Below are 24,633 nucleotides of genomic sequence, written 5' to 3'. Positions count from 1 at the left end.
CTGCTTGTGCTCTCTCTCTTTCAAAAATGAATAAACATATAAAAAATTTTTTAATAATAATAATACGTATTAACTTTGTAAGATGACAGATGGTAACCACACTTATGGTGGTAACTATTTCACAATGTATAACAAGTGTTAAATCACTGTATTATGTACATCTGAAGCTAATATGATACATTGGTCATGCCTCAAAAAATAAAAATAAATTTAGAAAACACCTTAGGACAGACATCTTCAAAGATTCCAGAGGCCTCACACCCTGAACACATACTCGAGATACTTCAGAGGCAAACTTTGAAACCCACACCTTAATGAGTTTGCAGACCTCATACCTTGAATACAGAAGCCCAGAGGCCACAGATTCAAACTTGGAACACAAACCCTCAAAGAGCTTAGAGACTTCACACACTGAACACACATTGTGAAAGACTTTGAACTCATACATAGTCACTATTTTCAAATCCCCACTGTGCACCCAATGAGAAACTGCCCTTCCTCTGAAATCCATCTGGCCCAATCGTGTGACCAGGCCACAGAGATTTCCACCCTTCTGATCTGATTGGGGTCTTCCAGGAAATAGAGGGTTTACAGCATAAAACAGAGCCCGCCCCCACCCCGGAAACCCCAGAGATGCCCCTTGGCCCAGGAATATACAGGGGCTGATCAAGTCACCATTGCTGGCCTTTATTAAATGCTTTACCATATTCTGGGCACTGTTTGAAGTGCTTTACACAGATTCATTAATATCTAATATTCTCCAAACCTTACGAAGTGGATACTGTTATTATGTCCACTTTACAGATAAGGAAACTGAGGCACAGATAGGTTAAGTAACATGCCCCAGGTCATAGGACTCGTAAGTGGTGAAGCCAGGACATGGATTTAGGTGCCCCAGACCCCCCAGGCCCGTAATTCTAACCACTCAGGTTTCTGTCTAGGCAGCTCCTGCCTACACTGTCATCCCATAAGGGATGACCTTGTCACCTAGAATAACGGCAGGTCTTGGGGAGATGTTAAGGGGCGGCCATTTATTTAGCACCTACTGTGTGCCAGTTATCTCCCCATTTTACAGATTAGGAGGCTGTTGGTGGGACACTTTATAGATGGAGGTACCAGGGGTGGGATCCTTGTGGCCCATGCTCCAAAGCCCATCCTTTGCCCACTAGACTCCCCTGCTCCCTGTGTCCTCGGGGTGGCACCTTATCTGCCTGCTTTCTCCCACCACCCTTGCCTGCCATCACCAGCTCGAATCTGATTTGACCTTGAGGCTCCAGCTCTTCTCTTTGCAATAGTTCTGAGTCTGCTGGGTGTCAGGGAAAGTAAGGTATTGGACACCTACTCTGTGCCAGGCACTGTCTTCGTGGCATGCAGTCGCCAACAATTGTGCAAGGCAGACTTTTTTATCCCATTTTACAGATAGGAAGGCTGAGGCTAATGGAGGTAATGGAACTTGCCTGAAGTCACACAGCTACTTGAGGCAGATGAGTTCTAGAATGGAGGACCTGGCCAGTGGAGGTAACAACACTGTCTCCTTGGCTCTCTCCCCTCCCCCCACTCCCAGACATTCACCTTCCAAGTTGCCAGGTAGGCTCCAGGTTCTGAGCCCAGCCGAGCTGAGCTCGCTTCTCTAAGTAAACAGTCCTAGAAAAGTGCGGGTCATTGGGGCTTCTAACAAACGCAGGAACTTGGGATCTCGGTGTTGGTGACTAGAGTGTCAGTGACTATTAGCACATATAATTACCTACCAGCTGGCCGAGGTTTCCTGGTGGGAGGCAGCCTGCATACCAGCTGGGACAGAGCAACCAGAGTCAAGGATTCTCAGGTCTGATGCTAGTACAGCCATTGATTTTCAGAGTGACCTTGGCCAAATGCTGCTGGAGCTCTGCTTTTGTCTTTATTCGGCTACAGTAAAGCCTCACCATGGTGATGGGGTTTATTCAAAAGGAACACCATTTGATGCGGCTGCAGTTTGTAAGCTGACAGGGGTGACCCATTTATTCTTCCTTAATTAAAATATCAGATAATGTAAACCTGGGAATTTCAGCCTTTTATTTCTTCTCTTTTTCCTCTCCTTTGGGAGGTGGGGGAGGGGGCCTGTAGAATAAAAGAAAGAACAAATAATACATGCGGGCAGGGTTTTACATTTTCTTATTAATAATTGGTCTTGAAACAGTTTAGAAGTACACAGAGTAAATCCTGTTTATTTCCCTGTATTTGTAAGAGGCAATTTTTCTGCTCCAGAGTAGGGCTGTGTTAAAATAATGATAATAAAGGGATGTTCTCAAATCCTATCTTAGCTGATCAACAGCATCTACCAACAGGATTTAGGGGTTATTAGAATGATGAGCTCACTCCAGGAAACAGTTACTTTTTACAAGTATTTCTTAAATTCAAAACAGATTTTGAGCTGTCCCAGAATGGATAAGTTTAGGGAGCGGTAAGGTGCGAAGGGTATCAGGATGGGATTCAGGAGACCAGGGTCGTTATGTTCTTTCCTTCCCTCTTTTGTTACATTTACTGAGAACTTACTAGGTGCCAAACGACACTCTCAATGCTCTCATCTGGGTCTGCTGCTGTGTAACAGGTGACTTCGCCCATCTCACAGGACAAGTTTGCTTCGTGGGGTGGGGAACCCTAGAAGGGAGCCGAGTATGAATTTAATGAATTGAACCCTGCTTGACCTCTACTTTAAAAAAAAATTTTTTTTTTAAATTTTGAGAGACTGAGCACGAGTTGGGGATGTGCAGAGGCGGAGGGAGACCCAGAACCTGAAGCGGGCTCCAGGGTCTGAGCTGTCAGCACAGAGCCCGATGCAGGGCTCGAACTCCATGAACCTCGAGATCACGACCTGAGCCAAAGTCAGATGCTTAACCAACTGAGCCACCCAGGCGCCCCTGACCTGCTGCTTTTAACCCTTCTCAGGTCTCCCGGACACCTTTTGAGGTTAACAGGTTTTTCCCATTTGTCCAGTTTGGGTCAAACTGGTTTCTAAGGTGAAGGTTGCACCCCAACAGTACCTGTCCTAAAATTCTGGTGCCTCCCACATAGCCTCTAATGACAGCTGGAGGTTCAGGTTTGTTTATCAACATGTATGGGGGTGCTGGTGGTCCGTGGTGCCCTGTGGGGGGCATAGGGAGGCCACGTCAGGGCCATAGCATCTGGTGATCACCGAGTCACCTAGGAGACAGGCATTGTGCTGCTGGAGCTGTTGGCCCTCTTTCCCATGAACATCTGTGGCCCTTTAAGAAGAGTATCGCCCCGTGAGGGGACTTCCGGCCCTTGTGTCAGAAGGAGAGATGCTCTCCATCATTCTCCACCCATCTGTATGGAACCAGGCCTTGTTCTGGGCTTGGGGGGGGGGGGGGGGGGACAAGGACCCCAGGACTTAGGCACCGCTGGGGAAATGCAGGCAATAAACAACAGTGACAAATGGGCAAGATGATCTCACATAGTCTGAGTGCTGCAAAGACAGGGAAGCAGTGTGGGGTAGATAGGGATTGAGGAGGGAGAAGTGGGTGGTCGGTATTCAGAGAGCACTTTGGGCTCCCAAAGGGAAAGACAGTGTCACACTCCTGATTTAAAGGTACACTTGGTATCTTAGGCAGAAGACCGGGGAAAAAAACTGGGGGGAAAGGGTTCCATCCGGAGCCACATCCACGCCAGCCATTTCCCTAGGTCATTTCCATATCCACCTCTGAATCCAGACCTGGAGGCCTCCCCATTCCCTCCCTCAGAAGGTCACCTGTGGAAGTGGAGCACCTGGGCCCTGGCATGGCTCTGTGGGCCCCGGAAGGCTCCCCAGCCTCTCACCGAGTCAAGAGCTGTTCTCTCTTCTTCCTTGGAGTGCCCTTGTCCTTGATTGGCTCTGGAAAATTCCTGCAGCTCCCCACGGCCTCTCCAGAGGGGCTGGCATTGGAAGGACAGCCACAGAATGCCAGTCCCTTCCTCACCTCCAGCGGACATTAAATCTATGCTTCAGGCTCCATGGTGACCTGGTGGAGCCACTGCTGTCCCCACACTGATGTCAGTGCATTAGCGCCTCCTGGAAGACCGGAAACTGCCCTCTCCCTGATCCCAGGAGAGTCACGGTGAGGCTAGCTGTTCTCCCCTAACAGTGTCAGGGACAGGCCATGAAGCCTGCTCCAAGAGCTGAGCTAGCAAGGCTGTCCTGCTCTCAGCAGGCACAGACCGAACACCTTCTGTGTGGCTGACATCCCACGTGTGTCCCCCATGGCCAGGCGGGGGAGAGGCATGTCCCCAAGTAATTACAGAAAATTCTGGTAACTATTATAGGGCAGTAAAGATCTGGCTCCGGGAGAGCTGGAAACATACGAGGTAGCTTCGATCTTAATGCTGACGAATGAACAGATTGATGAGGTGGAGAAAGTGAAGAGAGGAGAAGAAGGGAAGTCAGTCTACACGGAGGGGACCACACAGGGGTCCTCAGGGTTGGAGCTTGGGTTGGAGGAAACCTAAGGAATTCACACCATTCAAGCACCACCCCCCTGAGCACCTCCTGCGGGCCAGGCTCCGGACCAGGCACCGAAAATAGGGCTGAGCTCATCTGACTGTATATGCAGGACGTAGGAGCCGTCACAGACTTTTAAGCAGGGAGATGACATCAGATTTGTAGTTTAGAAGGAAGGGCTGGTGACCGTGTGGATAATGGGCTGAGGCGCGCAGGGGTGGGGCCAGAGTCCAGAAGCTGTTTCGGGAACCCAGGTGAGAGCCGCAGGCAGTCGGACTGAGAGGTGGGGAGGGCCGGAGACCCAGTGAAGGTGGAAGCAGCAGGACTTGGTGATGTATGTGGGGTGAGGGAGTGAGGGGTATCAGGCATGGCTCTGGCAGCCGTGGGCTGGGGTGTTTGGTGCTTCCTGGGGACAGAGATCCAGTTTGGGAAGATGAACAAGTCCCCAAGACGGACAGTGGTGATGGTGTCATGACAATAGGAAGGTACTTCATGCCACCGAATGCGCACACTTTAAAATGCTTAAAACGGTAAATCAGTGTTGTATATATTTGACCACAATTTCTTTCAATGGCTGTCGTGTGTTACCAAATGAAAGAGACGATGCAGGATAGTGTCTAAGGTGTCACCCTTGTGTGAAGTATGCACGTGTATTTGCTATCCATGTTGGGCTGTCATTGAAAGGGTAGATACGAAGCCAGTAACCGGGGTCATATCCACACCCGCGGAGGAGAACTGGAAAATGAGTGTATGGGACTCCTGTGGCTGCTGTAACAAAATACCACGGACAGGACGTCTTAAAACAACAGACACATTGGTCTGGAGGCCAGAAGTCCAAAATCAAGGGCCATGTTCCTTCCAGATTGTCTGGAGGAGGATCCTTCCTTTCTTCTTCCAGCTTCTAGAAAAGCCAGCTATTCCTTGGCTTGTGGCAACACAACCCCAGTCTCTGCCTCCTCCTCACATGGCCTTCTCTCTGTCCAGATTTTCATCTTATAGGGACACCAGTCATGTTGGATTGGGACCCACCCCCATGACCACATCTTGATTTGCTTACGTCTAGAAAGACCCTATTTCCAAGTAAAGTCACATTCACATGTAAACGGGTGGAGGGTTAGGACATCAACATATTGAAAGGGGACATAATTCAACCCATCACACTTGGGGACAGAGACGGCAGGGAAACCCATGTGACTGTTGCATTCCGTAGCATGTGGTAACCTATTCCCCTCACCAAATTTTTTACATTAAAGATTCACCCTGAGGTTTCTGTCTTGGGAGGGTGTGTAGCTTAGGGATGCTTTTAACAAATAGAGGACAAGGACAATATGAGCTAAGTAATAATGGATTCAGTTTTGAAAATGTCAAACACAAGTTGCCATGCCAGCTGGTTGTCTGCAGAAATGAGAGAGTCCATGTAGGGCTTCTCCACCAGAGCAAGGTTGCCAGTGAGTCAGGTGCTCCCCGAGCATCTAACAGAGAGGAAGCAGAGCTCAGTGGTTAGGAGTGTAGGCCTTGCAGCCTGACTACCTGGGTTCGAGTCCTGGCTTGACCATTTACTCTCCATATGACCTTAGGCAAGTTACTTACCTCTCTGGGCCTCAGTTTCTATCTCTGCAAAATGGGGACAACCATATGCCCACCTCATGAAGTTGTAGGAAGGATCCAGTAAAATAATATGTATTTATTAGCACCATGTAGCATGTAAACCACGTAGTATACTTGTGTCATGGTAAATGCACGTCGGATATTAGCAATTATCTTTATTTCTCCACTCTGGACCCAGAAGGTTACCTCCTGGTTACCAAAAACAATAGCCTCAGCTTCCTCTGGTAGAGAGCAGAAATAAGTGTCTCAATGACATGTGGTAGTATACCATCTGGGATATGGTTTGTAGCCCAGGCTGAGGCCTCTGCCCTCCTGTCTCTGCTGGTGAGCCAGCCCCCGAGGGTGCAGGAAGAGATTCAACCCGGCCAACTGGCCAGGGGGCCACTCTCCCACCCCAGTGACAAGTAGGAGATTTTGAAGGCCATCAATGGTTAGAAAACCACACTTCTTCAAAGCAGTCGAGTGCCCATTACCAGCTGCATTTGTGACCTGAGGTGGGGTCAGTAGTGAGAAGAGACAGCAGAAGGAAAGGAGAAAGTATGTGGCAGATATGGCTCCCCATTGGCAGGGCCTTGCCCCAAGTGAGCAGAAGTTAGGGAAGAGGTTAGGGGGCATAGAATATTCTAGAAGAAAGGGTCTTGCAGCATGGACTTTATCTCAGACAGCTGGCTTACTTGGCTAGGGCAGATATCAGATACCTGAGGGGTGCCTGGGTGACTCAGTCAGTTAAGCATCCGACTTCGGCTCAGGTCATGATCTCACAGTTCATGGGTTCAAGCCCCGCATCGGGCTCTGTGCTGACAGCTCGGAGCCTGGAGCCTGCTTCGGATTCTGTGTCTCCCTCTCTCTCTGCCCCTTCCCCACTCACACTCTGTCTCTCTGTCTCTCAAATACAAATAAACATTTAAAAAAAAGAAGAGGAAGAAGAAGAAATCAGATACCTGAATTCTGGGGCCTACCACAGAGCTTGACACTTAGTTGGGGCCCAGTAGAATGAATGAATGAACGAATGAATGATGCAGAAGGTTGTTACCGTGCTGCTACTGTACTAAATGACTAAGACTTTTCCTGGCCTGACACAGATGAGAATAGGCTTCGACATGGGAGACGTGGGTAAGCAAGTGTGGAGCTCAAAGAGAGGTCGCACTAAGGAGGCCTTTGGGGGCAACGCTGGCAGATGGGTGGCCACTGATGTCACAGGTGCGGGTGAGAGCGTCCCAAGGAAGGGGCTGAAGAAGAGGCCTCACCGTGACACGAGGGAAGAGAGGCCCTAGGCCAGAGAAGAGGCAGCGGTCACCAAGGGAACCAAGACGGAGAGGGCCCACCGGAACCCCAGGTTGCTGTGCCAGCACAGAAGATGCAGACGAAAGGACGCCACCGGGCATGCCGGTGAGGGGAGCACAGCACCCTTTGCTTTCTGCAGCCTGGCGTGGGCGGAAACCATATTGCAGGCGGCAGACAGTTTGCCAACACTTGGAATTTGTTCTGAGCTTTCCAAGTGTTAAAAGCAAAACAGAAACACAGTTGATGCTTCACGGCAACACAGAGAACTACATCTTAAATGGCATTTGGGGCTCGCTTCCAAATTGGAGCTTCCGATCCCAGCTGGCAGTTGTGAGGGTGTGTACTTTGCCATATGGGATTTGGCTTCCTGGGAACAGGGACCTTTTTTTGTTTTGTTTTGTTTGGCCTCCTCTTGAGTCTGTTAAATTTCTGTCCAGGGTGCTTTATTTACTTAGCTGCTAGCAAATCTCTCAAATTCTAGTTTAAAATAATACTTACACAGGAATATTCTCTTCCCTTAGCAATTAGGCAACCGTACTCATTCAAAGGCATGTACTTAGTACAAAGTACTTTGTTCAAAACCATGACAACAAAGGTGCTTTGGGTAAGAGCGAAGGAACGGGTCCCAATCACTCAGCAAGTTTCTAGGCATCACGATGTTCTGTTGTCTGTGCCATTTTTCCAGAATGAACTTCCTTTTCATCAGCTCATTAAATTTCTCTATAAGACATTAAGAATCACCAGACTTGATGATCTCCAAAGGCCTGTCTAGCCCTGAAGATTATTCAGCCTTGTGGCCTAACGTTAGGCGTGCACATGGGAATGACACTTTTACCTGTGGGGGAAACTGAGGCATGCAGAAGGTGAAAGAAACGGGTAGAGGTTCAGCTCACGGTCTCTCCTGTATGTTAGCAGATGATAGAGGGACTAACAATCAAGAACCTGCCTGGGCCAGACACTGTCCTGGGTGCTTCTCGTGCTCTGCTCCATTCAGCTCTATGAAAGGGCTCGATTTTCCTTTGCACATCTGAGAACACTGGGGCTCCAGGAGGTTCATAAACCTACCCACTGTCACATGTAGAATGTGTCCTGTCTTGGATTTGAACCAAGTCTGTCTACAGACTCCAAAGCCCTATTCTCTCTGCTGAAGGGGGTAGCTCCAGTCAAAGAATCAACATCAGGAGGTGTGAAAGTAACTTTGAATGAGGCCCACCTCGTACAGTCTCCAGCCTTAGAATCTCTTAGAAATTCAGGTGCGGGGCGCCTGGGTGGCTCAGTCAGTTAAGCATCCGACTTCGGCCCAGGTCGTGATCTCAAGGTTTGTGAGTTCGAGTGCCGCCTTGGGCTCTGTGCTGACCGCTCAGAGCCTGGAGCCTGCTTCGGATTCTGTGTCTCCCTCTCTGTCTCTGCCTCCCCCCCACTCATGCTCTGTCTGTCTCTCTCTTTCTCGCTCAAAAATAAACTAACATTAAAAAAAAGAAGAAGAAGAAATTCAGGTGCATGGCAGCCTCTTGTGCAAATCTAACATAGCTGTTGACCAGTGCCAAAGATGCCTGTGAAGGCTTAACGTGGAAATATGCTACCACATGGCCAAGAAACCTATGAAGAGGGCTGAGCCTCACTTATAATCCTGAAGTGCATTCAAAACCACACCTAGGCATGCCTTTCACACCCATCAGGTCAGCAAAAAAGTGACAGTCTGATGATACCAGATTTGAGCAAAGATCTAGAACAGTCAGAACCCCAGTACATCACTGAAGGGGACTCTGAGTCCACTTTCAAGGAAACTTGGAAACACATAATTCTACTCTTAGGTTTATACCCTAGAGAAACTCCTCCACATGGAAATCAGGTGTTCATTTTGTGTTTATAATTGCAAAATGAAGAAAAGGGAAAAGAAACAAGCTGTCTACAAGAGAAGGAGTAAATGTTCATTCAATGGCATACCAAGGCAAGGAAAGTAAGTGAACCAGATCTACATGTTATTACACAGTCAAATCCCAGAAATGTAATATTGTGTTAAAAAAAAAAAAAAAAAGCAAATCGAGATAGGATTTGTGTAGTGTGCTAACATTTACATAAAGTTTACCAACATGCGAAACAGTCTATATATTATCAGGAATTTAATAAAAGCAGTAAAACATCTAAAGCATGCATGAGGATGATAAATTCAACCTGATGAGATAGGGTAATCTCAGGAAGTAGATGAGATGATGGAATCGGGAGGGGGGTCTAAGGGACTTTGTAATTATCATGCTTTATATATTTATAAATATAATTATAATGGTAAGCATATAGGTGGCCATTGTATTGCTTTTTCTTTTATGTGTGCCTAAATTAATTTATTAACAATAAAAGTTACTTAGCCAGTGTTTGCAACAGCATATTTAGAAGGCCAGTTATGGGATATTAATAAGCATTATTTAAAAAAAAGTGTTAAGCGGTTCAAATTTGGGGAACACTGGCAAAGTAAAATTAAGTAGGCTTTAAAAAAAAAAAAAAACTTTCTCCATGCTTTTAACATGCTGTGTTTCTTGTAAATCCCAAAGAGAAGGTTATCCTGTTTAAATATTTTACCATAGAACAAGGGTTGGCAAACCAGAGCTGTCTGCCACCTATTTTTACAAATAAAATTGCCTGGACAAACAGCCATACCCATTTGCTTATTATATAGCCTGTGGCTGCTTTCACACTTTGCTTTCACACAGTGGCAGAGTTGAGTACTTATGACAGAGACCGTATGGCCCACAAAGCCTAAAATATTTCCTAGTTGGCCTTTTATAGAAATCATTTGTGCACCCATCGTAGAGCATCCTATGGGGCTATTGTCACTGGGAATGTTGGAATTGTAACACTCAAACTTTGCTCTCATACCACGGGAACAGGTGTGTGTGTGTTTGTGAAAACTGTTAAATAGAAGACCATTAGTTCTTTCTAGATTCCTTGGGGGATGGGGTGTGTGCTTGTCTCTTTGAATCTCCAGCACCTAACATAATAGGTAGCGGGTACTTAGCACTTGCTGTGTGCTTTCCTGAACTGATTTTAATTTAAAAACCGGTTGTGGAATGGATTTATTAGCATACAGATTCATTAGGTGTAACAGACATGCAAAATACCTGTAGTTTGGATAAGAGAGGAGTTTAAAATTCTCCCTCGTACAAGAATCCAGGCATAAGCAGTCGGGGCTGTTATGGCGTCTCCACCTCAGAGACCCAGGCACCTTCCCTCTTGTTGCTCCACCATTCCTTAGGTGCTACCTTCCTCTGCGTGGTGCCATATGGCTGGTTCCACCCACCGGGACTTCCTCTCTCCCTCGTGGGCAGAGGAAAAGTAGAAGGATAGAGCAGACCCCAGAGACTGCACACATCACTTCCCCTTACTTCCCGTTGGTCAGCACTTAGTCATTTGGCCACATCTGATCGTCAGGGAGCTGGGGAGTTATCATCTTTCTCTGGGCAGCTAAAAATTCAGGTCCTATAACAATACATGAAGGAGATAAAGAACTCTCTGGGGGACTATAACCAGTCTCTGCCAAAAAGGGATACGTTAAGGCCTTGCCAAAATTAGGGGTGACTCTTTTCTCTAAAGGATAGGCTTTATTTTTGACTCTTTTAAAATAAGCCATGATGCCAAAGCAAGAGATGTGTAATGATGCTTCGTCATTTTCTACTCAAAATCACATGACAGCATATTCAGAAATGAGCACACTAGGTTCATTCTCCTGGGTGTTTGTAGCCCTTGCATTTGAGAGACATCTTTTTTCACATATTTGAATGGACCCAGAATTTGTTTTGCAGGGAGGCAAACACAGTGGGTTTTGCCACTAACTGGCTATCTACTTCTAAAGAGGAGAAAGGTTCCAGGCCCCTTGGGATCTCTCCCAAGGCAGAAAAGATTAGCTGGGAGGAGCACGTGGATTCACACTTTCTTTACCTTATCCGAGTCAGGTTAATGAGCCGGCCCTTCTCTGTACTTTGGTATAGCAGCATTAAACAGCAGGTAGACACCATTTTTGGACAAAGATTTCTCCTAGGAACTTTGCACTGTTACATGTTCCATTCGCTGCAATAATATATACTTTTTTTTCCTTAGAAAGGTGCACAGAGAACTTGGTGTGACTTACTTCAGCACAGAACAGTCTCAATTTGTTCATCTTTTTGCTACCCAAAAGAAAAGGAAAAACTCATCCACTAGGGGACTTGAAGCCTATGAAATGGAATGTGGCTTTTTTGGGAAAGTGTGTTGAGGAGGGGGGCCAGGGGCTGGTATCCAAGTCAGGCCTGTCGTCCTCTGAATTGTCATTTCACGATTCATTTCTGAAGCCACCATTTTATTGTCACGCTTACAGAATCCTGTAATGGGAACCGCTTGATATAGAAGAGACAATGCAAAAAAAAAAAAAAAACGTTATTACCCTCTCCCAGGATTTCTCAACCTCAACCCGTCTCAACTGTGGACATTTGGGGCTGGATTATTCTTTGTTTGGGGAAGGGGGATGCTGTCCTATGCAATAGCATCAGTCTCCTGTACCTACGAGACACCAGGAGCACCTCATTATTCGTGACAACCCAGACTGTCTCCAGACATCGTCAGATGTCCCCTGGGTGACAAAAGCGCCCCTGATTGAGAATCGCCGCCCTACACAAGCCTACAGGTATCCATAGAGAGACTTGCTAAATGACCCTAGCCGAGGACATGCATTCTGCTCCTAAATGCATCTGTAACTGCTTCAGATTAGTTAACCCTTTTCAGGCTTCCAGTTTCCTGATCTTAGGAAGGTTAGGAGTTGGCCCCGGTGCTCTCTTTCAGCACCGACATTCTGGGATGCTGCAAGCCAAAAGCTGTTAGGTGGGACTTGTATCTGGAATAGGATTTGAAGGAAGGCAGGATACGGGGAGAGGATCTGAAGCGAGGGGCACACTGTGCATGCAGACCAGAAAGCAGTCGGGAGGCTTGTGTGCCGAGTGGGCGGCAGGCCGTATTGGCTGGAAGGGTGAGAAAGAAGAAATGGGGGCGCCTGGGTGGCTCAGTCGGCTGAGCATCCGACTTTGGCTCAGGTCATGATCTCACGGTTCATAAGATCAAGCCCCGCACGGGGCTCGCTGCTGTCAGCGCAGGCCCCAGTTCAGATCCTCTGTCCCTTTCTCCCTGCCCCTCCCCTGCTGGCCCTCTCTCAAAACTAAAAATAAATAAATAAAAAATAAAAGAAGAAATGGTTGGGTGATGGGGACCTCTCGGGAGGGGCGGTTACAAGAGGGCCTCGAGTTTGAGGCCTGTGAGTGGGAATTTATGTTTCTTTGGCTTCCTGCACAGCACCTGGCATCTAGCAGTGACCCAGGCAGCGTCAGCATAGAATCTATGTGTTTGTGGAAGACCTTTACTAGAACCGACAGGCAGTGGGCTGGGGCCATAAGAGCTGGGCTCCAGCAACAGCCTTCCCGGTTCAAATCTCAGTCCTACCACCTGGTGGCTCTGTGACCTCGGTGAGTTTCTTAGCCTCTCTGTGCTGTAGTTTCTTCTTCTGAAAGCTGAAGATAAATTGTGTAGGGTTAAAGTAAGGATTAGGTAAGATCATATATATGAATGAGTATCTGTGTGTGTGTATACATACGTATTTTACATGTATATACAGACACCCACTCATTCACAGGTGTGTGTAGGAGATATATATATATATATATATATATATATATATATATGGGTGTGTAAAATTAAAATAGTTCCTGGCACACAATAAATGATATGTGTTTGCTATTATTATTATTATTATTATTAGGGAACCAAAAAAATACTTTTTACGTTTACTTATTGTCAGGGACAACATGAGCAAGGTGGGGTCAGAGAGAGAGAGAGAGAGAGGAGAGAATCCCAAGCAGCCCCACACTGTAGGTGCAGAGCCCGCTGCAGGGGGCTCAATCCTACAAACTGTGAGATCGTGACCTGAGCCAAAATCAAGAGTCAGACACTTAACCGACTGAGCCACCCAGGCACCCCAGGGAACCAATAAAATATTCTGAGTGTGGAAGCACTTAGTGCCTTGCACACTGCCTGACAAGTAATAGGTGATCAGAATGAATTAATGAAGAATTCTTAAATCTTAAATTCTTAATATCTGTAACTGACCGCATTCATCCTTAGCTAGGCCCGGGTCCAAACTCTGAGGCCGAGGCCGGGCAGGGCACACACACGAGTGGACCCAGCGTGATGAAGGACCACAGAGAGGACTGGGCACGTGGATGCCCCACATGAAAGTTTTCAGGCTGTTTCCAAACCCTGTGCCGGCCAGCAGCATGGGATTTAGGACTGCCCTGGCCTAGAGTTTGCCCCTCTGCACCCACACCCTGCACCTCTCCCTGCTTCCTGAAACTCTCTTCCAGTCAGACCTCCTGTGCCTTGCAGCAGGAACAGAACGTGGCTGTCTTCGTGGCTCTTTGAGAACCACAGGGCTGCTTTTCCATAGAAGTGTAAACCAGCCAACTCTTGGCTTTGTGCCCCCATCCCCCACCTCCCCCAGGCTGACCTCCTCCAGGTAGGAGGTCAATAAACTGGGAAACCAGGGCCGGGCACCTGTGGCCCTGGTACACCCTCAGGATCTCCCCAGGCAGCCTGGCCAGTGCAGCCGCTGGCACACTGAGAGCACATTGTCTTGCTTTTAGCCTGGGGGCCACCAGACCCTTATAAATGAAACCCAAGAACCTTATTCTCCTACATACTCTATAGCAGTAAACCCCTGCCTTGGACCTACAGACTCTCGTATTCTTATCTAGAGACACAGAAATTAGGAAATGGGAGAAAGCAGCCCAATCTGGCCCTTTAAATTCTAGGAAAGGTATTTTTCCATTCTGATGTATTCGGAGAGTAGCCATAAAGGGCAGTTACTTTCTTAGCTCCTGTATTAGACAAATGATAAGAGTATCTCAAAGTACAGTGACGTAACTATAATAGATGTTTATTTCTCCATCGTGTAATAGATCAGCCAGGGCAAGCTCATGGGGCACCTCTGCTCCACAAGATCCCCCTGAAGACCCAAATTCCTTCCATCTTGTTGCTCTGCAATTCCTTTAGAGCAGGCATCGGCAAACTATGGCCCGTAAGTCAGCCTGGCTTTTTTCTTAACAAAAGTTTATGGGAACAAAGCCACAGCTATTTGTTTACCTGTTGCCTCTGGCTGTCCTCAAGCCCCAACAGCAGACCTGAGTAGTCCCAACAGAGACCATCTATCCTAAAGCCTAAAATAGCGGCTACCTCATTCATTAAGAAAAACTTGGCCAACTTGGGGCACCTGGGTGGCTCAGCTGGTTAAGCAAGCGTCCAACTCCTGTTTCGGCTCAGGTCATGATATCACAGTTTCATGAGTTCAAGCCCCACGTTGGGCTCTGTACTGGCAGCACAGAGCCTGCCTGGAATTCTGTGTCTCCCTCTCTCTCTCTCTGCCCGTCCCCCACTCACTCTCTCTGTCCCTCTCAAAATAAATAAATAAACTTGAAAAAGAAAAACTCTGCCAGCCCTGCCTTAGTGCATTGGGCTCACCTGCATAGTCAGAGCTAGGACATGGGCAAGTCTGTTTACCAGCTGGGGAGGGGGAAATGGAACTTAGTCAAATGGCTGTCGCTGACCACAAGGGGAAATAGAATTTCTAACCGGACAGCCATGTGCCATGCCAAAACTCAGTGAGGGCAGAAGATGCTGTGTTACTATAAGGAGGGGGTGGAGAATGGATGCTGGAAGATGGTGGTCATTGTGACACATTCCTTTCCCAGACGATCCCCTTGGCCACGAGTAAGTGTTTGCATGAAATAAGAGCAAAGACAGAGAAGCCAAAATGTTGGGATGAAGCCAGGGAGGAAAGCTGTTGCCTAGTAAGGGATAATACACGAGCACCAGAAAACATGGGATAAACTCAGAGAATGTCCATGCTTGGAGGCACCCAAGAGCTTGACCAGCCTAACACCCCCATTTTCTGGATAAGGAAACTGAGGCTGTTGAAGGAAATGGGATTCATCCAAGATCACACAGCTGATGGGTGGTGCAGCCACAACCTAAAGTCACATTCATCTGAGCCTTTATCTTGGCCCTATTTCTGCTTTACCAGTTACTTTCAGAACTGTTCTGTTGGGTCCTACATACCCCTCTTTCCTGGCAAAGCCTTGACATGGCCTCAGAATCTTCCTTAACACCATTCCCCAACCAACCACAACACCATACTCCAACCAGCCGCACTAGTGAATCAGGGTTGGAGCCTGAGATTAACCCTGTTTTCCATGCCTAGTTTATATGTTGCTTCATAGCCAACCTATTACCCTAGTTCCCATAGAGGTACTAGGGGCGCTGAGTGCCTGTAATGTGCGTGCTGCGTTTCAGGTGGCTGAAATATGTGCACATCTTCTAGAAATCCATAGTCTGTACCAGCGTTCCACATCCCACATCCTCTAGCCACGTGTCTGTATTTGAACAGGGCTCCAGAATAGACAAAATAGATTCGTATGCACTGTCTCATCTATTCCTCACAAAACCTGAACACGGGTACTGGTTCTCCGCATCTTATAAATGGGGAAATGGAGGCCCAGAGAGAGATGGGGGAACTTGCCCAAGGTTACACAGCCAGGAAATAGGCTATATTGGCATATACATCAACATCACTAGTTGTCTCCACCACCCTTCAGTGAGTTCCTGAAGATCCAGATAATGAAATCAGCACCTGTTGTCTCCTCCTCGACATCATAAATCTCTCTAGCATCCCCCCCGAGGAACAGGAAGGGCCAGGGACTCGATTCTCGGTTACTACTTTGAGTTAGGGTTCTGTTCTCATTTTTCTCCCAAGACACGTCCATTTTCAATTACGTGGTCACCAGTGGAGCCAACAACTTGCTCAGTATCCTTCTGTCCGTGTAGCCTGAGAAGGCAGGGCTTGATCTGGCTCGCTTGCTGCGGGACCCCAGCACCTAACCCTGTACCTGCCTGTTGCTGGTGTTCAGTGAACGGTACGTGGGAATGAATGAATCGTGGCATGTCCCCTAGCCTCTGAGTCTCTCGGGGCAGAAATCTCATCCAGGTGGTGTCTCTGGACCCCCCAGTGTGCGTGGCACACAGTAAGCATTCGTTAATGTCAGATTCTGTGGAATTCGGCTGACAGAGTGTGGGAGATCACACACAAACCCAAGTCTGACATTGAGATGAGACAGGTCTGGGCTGAAATGGAGGTGGAAGGAGCCAACTGACTTTAGGACAGGATGCTTAACTCCTCTTGGTCTCTGCTTCCTCGTCTGTAAAATGGGGGTACGGATGCTTGCTTTTGGGGCTCCTGTGAGGGTTTAAGCAGGATGCGAGCGTGGGCTCAGGAGTCGGACCAACGGGGTCGAAAGCCGGTTTCACCACCTATGTGCTATGTGACCTTGGGCAAGTGACATAACCTCCATGCCTCAGGTTTTTCATCTGTAAAATAAAGACAACAGTGCCCAGTCCATTGGGTTATCTTGAGGATGAGGTGAGCTATTACATGGGAAATGGTTAGCATAGGGAAAGCTACCTGTCAATGCCATTATTAGAATTAACTAGAATGTGTTAGGAAAACTGTAAATCTTCACTATTTCTCTGACTACTGTTAATATCTTTACTCTGTCCCAAGGCAACTTATGTGATCTCAAGCCCTTGGGAACCGTACTATACACCGAATCACAGGTCCTGGGGTCCGGGGGGCAGAGGGGGGCTGCACCTTCCCAGGGTGATCCCCACGGCGGCCAAATACCTCCGCCTGTGCCCCACCATGGTGGGCACTGGTATCTTCCATGGGAGCAGAGCAAAGTGACTCCACCCCTCACATGGCCTCCCCTCCCAAGCTGACCTCTGGCCACAGCCTCTGAGAAAAGGCCTGGGAAGTTGCTCTGTCCCGAGTTGCCAGCCTACTGGTAAGACCCAGATGAACAAGAACAAAAACCCTGAAGGGGAAGTGAGAAGCCGTGGGAGCCATGGCAGGACTGTCTCAGGCTCTGTAAGCCGGGTCACAGTGAGGGCCACGCTCAGAGGCACTGGGCCCCACAGCAGCTGGAAAGGGCCTTGGGGGCAAGAAAAGGACTGGAGAAGTGTGGCGTTGGAGGATGGGGAGGTGGGGGACTTCCAGATGGCCTGATTAAATCCCTGGAAAGAGGACCTACAATTACAAAATGGTGCATTCTCCATATCGGGCAGTTTTTATCACGACTGTGCTGGGTGGTTCAAAAGTACGACCTCTGGATCCTTGTCACAGCTGCTGGGGACAGAAGTGCTGATGTCAACCCTGCTTTGCAGATGGGAAAACAGGCCCAGAGAGGTTAAGCCACCTGCCCCAGGTTTCAAGTATGAAGCACAAAGGGATATGAACTCTGGTCTTAAGCGCTGGGTTCCGTCTGCCCCATGGGAGACAGGCTTTGGGGTCAAGCACTCAGCCCTGTGCCTCAGTTTCCTTGTCAGTAGAAAGGGAATAATGATAAGACCTTCAAGGAGAGGTCAGTTGAAGTGGGAGGAATTGAGCACCTAGTATGCTGCCTGGCACACAGTGAGCTATGCAATAAAGGGTGGCTTCTTTATTACTGATGAGGGAAGGTCATGGTTGCGGGGACTGTTTGGGCCTTTGAGGTTCAGATCCCAGAGTCATGTCTGGATGCCCTGTGATTGCCAGCACATTGCTAAAAACTGGGCTGTACAGAGTAGTTATTGGGACAGACTCTGGAGCCAGACTGCCTGGCTTTAAATCCTGACCCCTATTAGCTATGTGACAATAAGCAAGTTAATTAACCTCTCTCTGCCCCATTTTTCCTTGTCTATAAAATAGGTAAATAACAATAATGCCTTCTTCACAGGGTTATTGTGAGCATTGAACATGTTCATATTTGTAAAAAAAAAAAAAAATCTTATAATATGCCTGGTACACGGTAAGAGCTAATAAATATTTATTAAATTAGTAAAATGTGTATAAATGTTAGTGTCCCCATTTTACAGGTGAGAAAATGGAATGAGTTTAAGTTACCTGTGCAGCGTTAGGTGCACAGCATAAGCAGTTAGGGAGGGTAGAGCCAGGTGACAAACTCATGCAGTCACACTTCGGAGCCCACACCCTTGGGGACAGGCTTCCCAGAGTTAGCCCAGAGTCAGCCCAGAGTCAGCGCTCAGGGAGCCTGGGAACCGCACTTTCTAGCACCCATGGGATCAGGATTGGTCCAGGGCGTGGGAAAGAAAAGAAGGGCTGGGAGCCTGGCCGGGCAGGCCCACAGCACCTTGAGTGGCTCTGTTCTGCCATTTCCTGCTTGTTGAATTATTCCAGAAACTGGACTTTGATCAGGCATGACCCCCGTTCCCCCTTCCTTCCCTTACAGCTTGCTGGCAAAACCATGCTGGGGCATGGCAGTCTCTCTGGGGGCCAGGGTTTCCCCACTGGGAGAAGGACTGCCTTTATTCTGGTGAAAATGGTTAGATGTGGTGTCTATTTGAGACCTTAAGAAACACTGTTATTACAGTGTTCTTCAGTCTCCGAGTCTCTGTATTTGCTTCTTCCAAATTCAGTGTGTTCTCTCCAGTATGCACCTTGCTTGGTGATTTACGATAATGATCGTAATAGGATATCTGTAACATTTAACGAGAGCCGTGTGCTAAACTCTGTTTCCTTCTAAGCACTGTACATGGTTTATCTCATTTCATCCACACCCAAAATCCTGTGAGGAAGGTTATTATTACTAAACTCATTTTACCGATGAGAAGACAAAAACAGAGAGGTTAAGTGACTTGCCCCAAGATCACACAGCTGCTAAATAGCAGAACTGAGAATCAGAGTTCATGCTCACAACTACTATGTGTGCTAGCTTTAAAAATTCATACGTGAGTACAATGTGTCTGAGGCCTCACCAGCTCCCATTCGTCACTGAGAGTGCATCAAGAGACCAGCAGAATGCACCAACATCCCGCCTCAATGCTGACTCCTTCCTGGGGGTGAAAACCCGATTACTTGCCGTGTGTGTGTGCTCAGGCCTGCAGGCTTCCTGGAAAACATCTTTCTGAAGGCACATTCTTGAAGTGGTGGCAACTACTGAGCCAATCTCTTGGGGCCAGGGCCCTTGAGAAATCAGAGAAATTGACTACCTCGGTAGCTGACCTCTTATTTAAATTGATCACGTTTTTTCATGGCATCGTTGAAAGCCACTGGAAGGGAAACCACAAAGCTGATCACCTTCTGGTGAAGCCCCAGGGTGACCGGCTTAGTAGATTTCTACATAAATAAGTCCCACACTTAGGCAGGCACAGGGGGACCTATTGGTCTTTGGTGGTAGATCCTTCCGAGGCTTTCCAGAGACAGTAAATCGAGCTCCGAGTCGTGTTTACAGGAATGCTGCAGGAATTTAAATTTGGCAGAGTTTAATTCTCTAACAAACCAGTTGAACAGAAACCTTTATAGAAGATGTTTCTTACCTGCTTTAGCCAGTAAAATTCAGTAACCAGAATCGTTACTTACTTTGTATGACTGAGGAATTCTTGAAAAACAGGTGTTTCCTGGGGCCTGCTCTCACAAATAAAGGGCAGGCCGTGCATGGCTTACCTATCAGTTAATACCACATGCTTTAAGCACATAACACAGGCATAAGATAGATGTGGTCCTGCCCCCAGGAGGCTGACAGCCTCATGGAGAAAAGAAATAAGAAGATAGATGATAGATAGATAGATAGATAGATAGATAGATAGAATGAATAGTCACAGATTGTAAAAGGTACTAACAAAAGGAAGGATGAAATTGTTATAGAAGGCTTCCTTTGGACGTGACATTCAGGCTCCTATTTGAGGGGTGAGAAGGGGCCAGGAGGGGGAAGGGCAAGAATAAAGTCCTCGAGTCAGGAGAGAGATTGGCCAGTGGAGAGTGGCCCCTGCCAAAGGAAGGGTGGGAGAGCAGGGCAGGCCCCACCCCTGCAGAGTCCTGTGGGCCATCCTGGGGGAGCTGGATTCTATTCTCAGTACATGGGAAGGCATTGGAAGGTCTTATTTAAGCAGAGGCATAACACAGTTTTATTTACAGTTTAAGCTCACTTTTGCCTTGTGTAAGAGACTGGTTTGGACGGCAAAAAGAATAGAAGTGACAGACCAGTGAGGAGGCCACTGCACTACTAGACGAGAGAGGCTGGGGTTTGGAACCAGTATGTGGGCAGTGGAGCTGGAGGGCAGTGGACGGATTTGGGATTTGGGTGGCAAAATCAACGGCTGATGGAATGGACATGAGCGTGGGAGAAGGTTCTGGCCTGAGCACCTGGGCGGACAATGGTGCCATTCATGGAGACAGGACGACTGGGGGACAGGTTGGGAGGGCAGGGGGTGGACGTGTTAAGAACAAGTTGCATTTTGGAATACTAAATGTGAGGGCCCTGGGAGACATCCAGGAGATGCGCTCAAGAAGGCAGTTGTATAGGGGCACCTGGGGGGGCTCAGTTGGATAAAATGTCTGACTTCAGCTCAGGTCGTCATGATCTTGCAGTTCATGGGTTTGAGCCCCACGCTGGGCTCTGCGCTGACAGCTCAGAGCCTGCAGCCTGCTTCGGATTCTGTGTCTCCCTCCCTCTCTGCCCCTCCCTCACTTGTGTTCTTGCTCTGTCTGTGTCTCTGTCTCTCAAAAATAAACACTTGAAAAAAAAACAGAAGGCACCTCTATATGTGGGCACACCAGCACAACGGAAAAGTGCCAGGTCCCACCGAGCAAGGTCAGACTGGGGTGTCAGATCACTGGTCAACCTTGGGCAGGTTTCTCACCTCTAGAATGGGGCCCCTATGTCATGGGCTTGTCGTGATGAACCTTGGGCAGGTTTCTCACCTCTAGAATGGGGCCCCTATGTCATGGGCTTGTCGTGAGGATTGTATGACCTAATACATGGAAAGAACTTAGATTTCAAAAGCAAGAATTCAGTAAACATTAGCTTCCTATAATAACAATTATCATCATCTTTGCTACAGTAATTTTCTTGCCATTTGTCTCTTTCTAATTAAAATCAAGGACCTCAGTAGCTGGTAAACACTTGTCCTGATGTTCTTGGAATTATTGGTTTATGAGTCTGGACGCTCGGGGAACACGGGGCGGGGTCTGTGTCTTCCACCTCCTAGCCCCCTGCCATGGTGCCCCCACACAGTAGGTGCTCAGTTACATTTAGCCAGTCACGTGGAATTCAGCTTGACTCCAGAGAAAAAACAAAAGGCTTGTTTGAGAGAATCAGTCAAGCATGGAGGATAGCAGAAGGGACTTCAACGCAGACAGGAGAGAGGAGATTGCAAATTCACTGACAATGACAATTCATAGCATCTTTGCTCTTAAGAAGGAGGCTCTTGAGTTCACAAACCAACCTCTTCCTGAACTAGGTAATGGTCTTTTCGAAGAAAAGTTTTCCTTACAATTAGTCAAATCTGATACCTCCCCAAGATCTGCACATGCACCTGACCCATTCAAGGCTCCAGACATGTCAACACAACACATGCAAACACCCACCTTTCCCCCTCCAGAAGCCTCTGCTGTATGCCCCAGCACCTTGCCCTCACCCGCTTTGCTCTGTCTTGTCTATTTGGCCTGAAGCTTCTTTCTTAACCACTTTTTTAGGGAACTCAGATGAAGCCTGCCACCCCACTTGGGGTTTCTCCTCTAACTCTGGAGATGCTGGGATCCATGGTCTCTCCTCAGACTCTTTTCATTTTTTTTTTTAATATATGAAATTTATTGTCAAATTGGTTTCCATACAACACCCCCAGTGCTCATCCCAAAAGATGTCCTCTTCAATACCCATCGCCTACCCTCCCCTCCCTCCCACCCCCTATCAACCCTCAGTTTGTTCTCAGTTTTTAAGTCCTCAGACTCTTTTCAAATCATGACAGATGGCTCTGCCCTTTCCCAAGTCAAAAAAAAAAAAAAAAAACCATTTACTTTCAATTTCAAATAAGCAGTGTTTTAGTGTAGATTTGTTCCACACCGCATTTGCTATGGCACACTTCGATTTACTAAATCTAGCCACCCTCGCTGTAAGAGTCCCACGTCCAAAGCCCCATGTACCATGCCTTATGGCATAGCTCCATTCTGTGCCCTAGGGGATTGCATCTTGGATGCTGAGGCCCAGGGTCCTTTAGTCCTCTCCCACCACCTGGGGAGCCTTCAAGCGTGCCGAGAAAGTCCTCCGACAGTGTTGGGTGGTCTTGGCTCCCCTGCCTGCCATGAAAAGGTCTTAACCCCGGAGTCCAGGGTCCTGGGCAACTGGGCTTGTACAAATAGGCTGTTGGAGCCCTAGCCTGACACCCAGCTGCTCAGGCGGGCATGCAGATTAGACCCCACATCAACACCAAGCTTCCAGTCTTTTACTCTGGTTTCTATCTTCACTGTATCAGCTCCCCCTGGTGGCCAGAAGCAAATTCTTATGGTCTCCTGTCCAAGCCCTTGTGTCTCCTACAGCTGGGTTTATATTTCAGGGTAGACTTCTGCCCAAGGTTCCTCTGCCAGAAGAGACGAATGATATATCAGAAACTCAATGAACAGTCAAGCACATACCTATCCGCCCCACTTCCTGAGGCTCCCTTTGTGGTTCGGCCTTCAAATGCTCTCCCCCAGCTCCTAGCCTTACTGATGAACGGGAGCCTCGGTGCCATAAACTTTCTGGAACAGTAGCCCCTCTCATTTCCTCCAACGATAAAAAAGAAGGTAGTTCCCTCACAAACGTAAGGGAGGGGCTTGTGCCCTCCCTTGTGCCACAAACTGGCTTAGGGAGAAGCAGAACCAGGAATTTTGAACATCTGGCTCCTTTCCTCAGTTTCTACTCTCTGAATTAGCAAGGGGAGGGGATGAAAGGAGGTTCTGGGACAGTGTTTACTCCAGCTTGTTGGCTTTGTAGCCCTGGGCAACTCCTTTATCTATGTCTGTTTCCCCAGGGTTTAAAGAGGGGGTAGTGATAGTACTTGCCTTTTGAGGTTGTGTGGGGATTGAACAAACGGATTCGTGTGAAGAGTTTAGCAGAGGGCCTAGCCCACAGTACACATTCAGTAAATATTAGCTATCACCATGCTTAGCTCAGTATGCTGTGGAAGCAAAGAGGAAGACAGATCAGCAGCAGTTATAAAGGACAAAGGATCGAGACATCCAGATTTTAATTGGAGCCTAGGAACAGGCAGTTGACATGAAAAACAAAGGCAAAGGATCCTTGGTGCTTTCTAACTCTCACTGGTCCTCAAGGACCAGTTCCTGGGGAAGCCACTGCACCTCACTGATCGTCTCTCCCTTCCTTAGGGCCGACGACTGCTTTTGTGCTTCTCGGAAGCTGGACGCTGTGGCCATCGAAGCCAAGTTTAAACAGGACCTGGGTTTCCGGATGCTGAACTGTGGGCGGACGGACCTGGTGAAGCAGGCAGTGTCTCTCCTAGGGCCGGATGGGATCAACACCATGAGCGAACAGGTACAGGGCCCGAGTCTCTGAACAGGCAACCCCTCCAACCTCCGCCAGGTACGCTGCCCCACGACTTTGCCAACAGCAGGCACTGGACACACACTCCCCCTGCTGGTAACTTAGGGTGATTTTTATTTATTTATTGAGTTAGTTTCGGTTTTTAAAATATAAAAATATCCTTGTTCATCTTTATAGAAATTGCACATGATCATTGCAGCTGAAATGGAAAATTGAGAAAAATAGGCCTATTCCAGAAAGGAAATAATGCCATCACCCAGATAGCCATCATTTATATTTAGTATGTGTCCCTCAAGTCCTTTTTTCAGCGTGGTTAAAATTAGTTCTCTGCCTGCCTGTCTGTTACTGCATCACAGAACAACTCCAGGAGTATTTTTACAAAACTTTCAGGGTATGTTTGAGATACACAAAAGTCATTCTGGGGAACCCTGGGAGGCACCTCAGAGATATAGGCAGCTATCCCCCAAGTCCCTGAAACTGAGGTACAGGGAGAAGCTCGTGCATCTACCAGTCAGGGAGACACCATGTGGATGAAGGTGTCACGGACAGAGAAACAAACAGCAGTTTTCAATGTGAGCCCCAGATGGAAAGTCACAAGGGACAGATGGAGCTGTTTCTCATATGGGCAGCTCATGCAGTGAGTTCCAGGGAAGGAATAGCAGCTAAGAATTTTCTTGAGCAACAAGGATCCCTAACACACACACACACACACACACATTTATATTTTTTTAAAACAGATTTATAATATCTTGCCTTTTTCGACAATTTATATTGTAGGTACTTTGCAATATCATTAAATACTATTTTTTAAATCACTTTTAATGGCGACATAAA

At 47.6% G+C, this 24,633-nt stretch overlaps 1 protein-coding gene across 2 annotated transcripts in view; it reads left to right on the top strand.

The window, feature by feature from the left end:
- The window catches only part of ABTB3 (ankyrin repeat and BTB domain containing 3), a 318,626-nt gene that overhangs the window by 243,378 nt on the left and 50,615 nt on the right, over positions 1 to 24,633 (top strand). For both annotated transcript variants that reach the window (XM_086712439.1, XM_086712441.1), the window contains one exon: positions 23,625 to 23,790. In XM_086712439.1, coding sequence (XP_086568565.1) covers positions 23,625 to 23,790 — 166 coding nt within the window. The remainder of the gene's footprint in view (positions 1 to 23,624; positions 23,791 to 24,633) is intronic.

The sequence above is a fragment of the Puma concolor genome, chromosome B4 (assembly GCF_028749965.1).
Source record: "Puma concolor isolate L17-30 chromosome B4, mPumCon1.1.hap2, whole genome shotgun sequence".
Classification (NCBI taxonomy): domain Eukaryota; kingdom Metazoa; phylum Chordata; class Mammalia; order Carnivora; family Felidae; genus Puma; species Puma concolor.
Note: the sequence above shows the minus strand (reverse complement) of the source record. Positions and strands in the feature narration are given on the sequence as shown.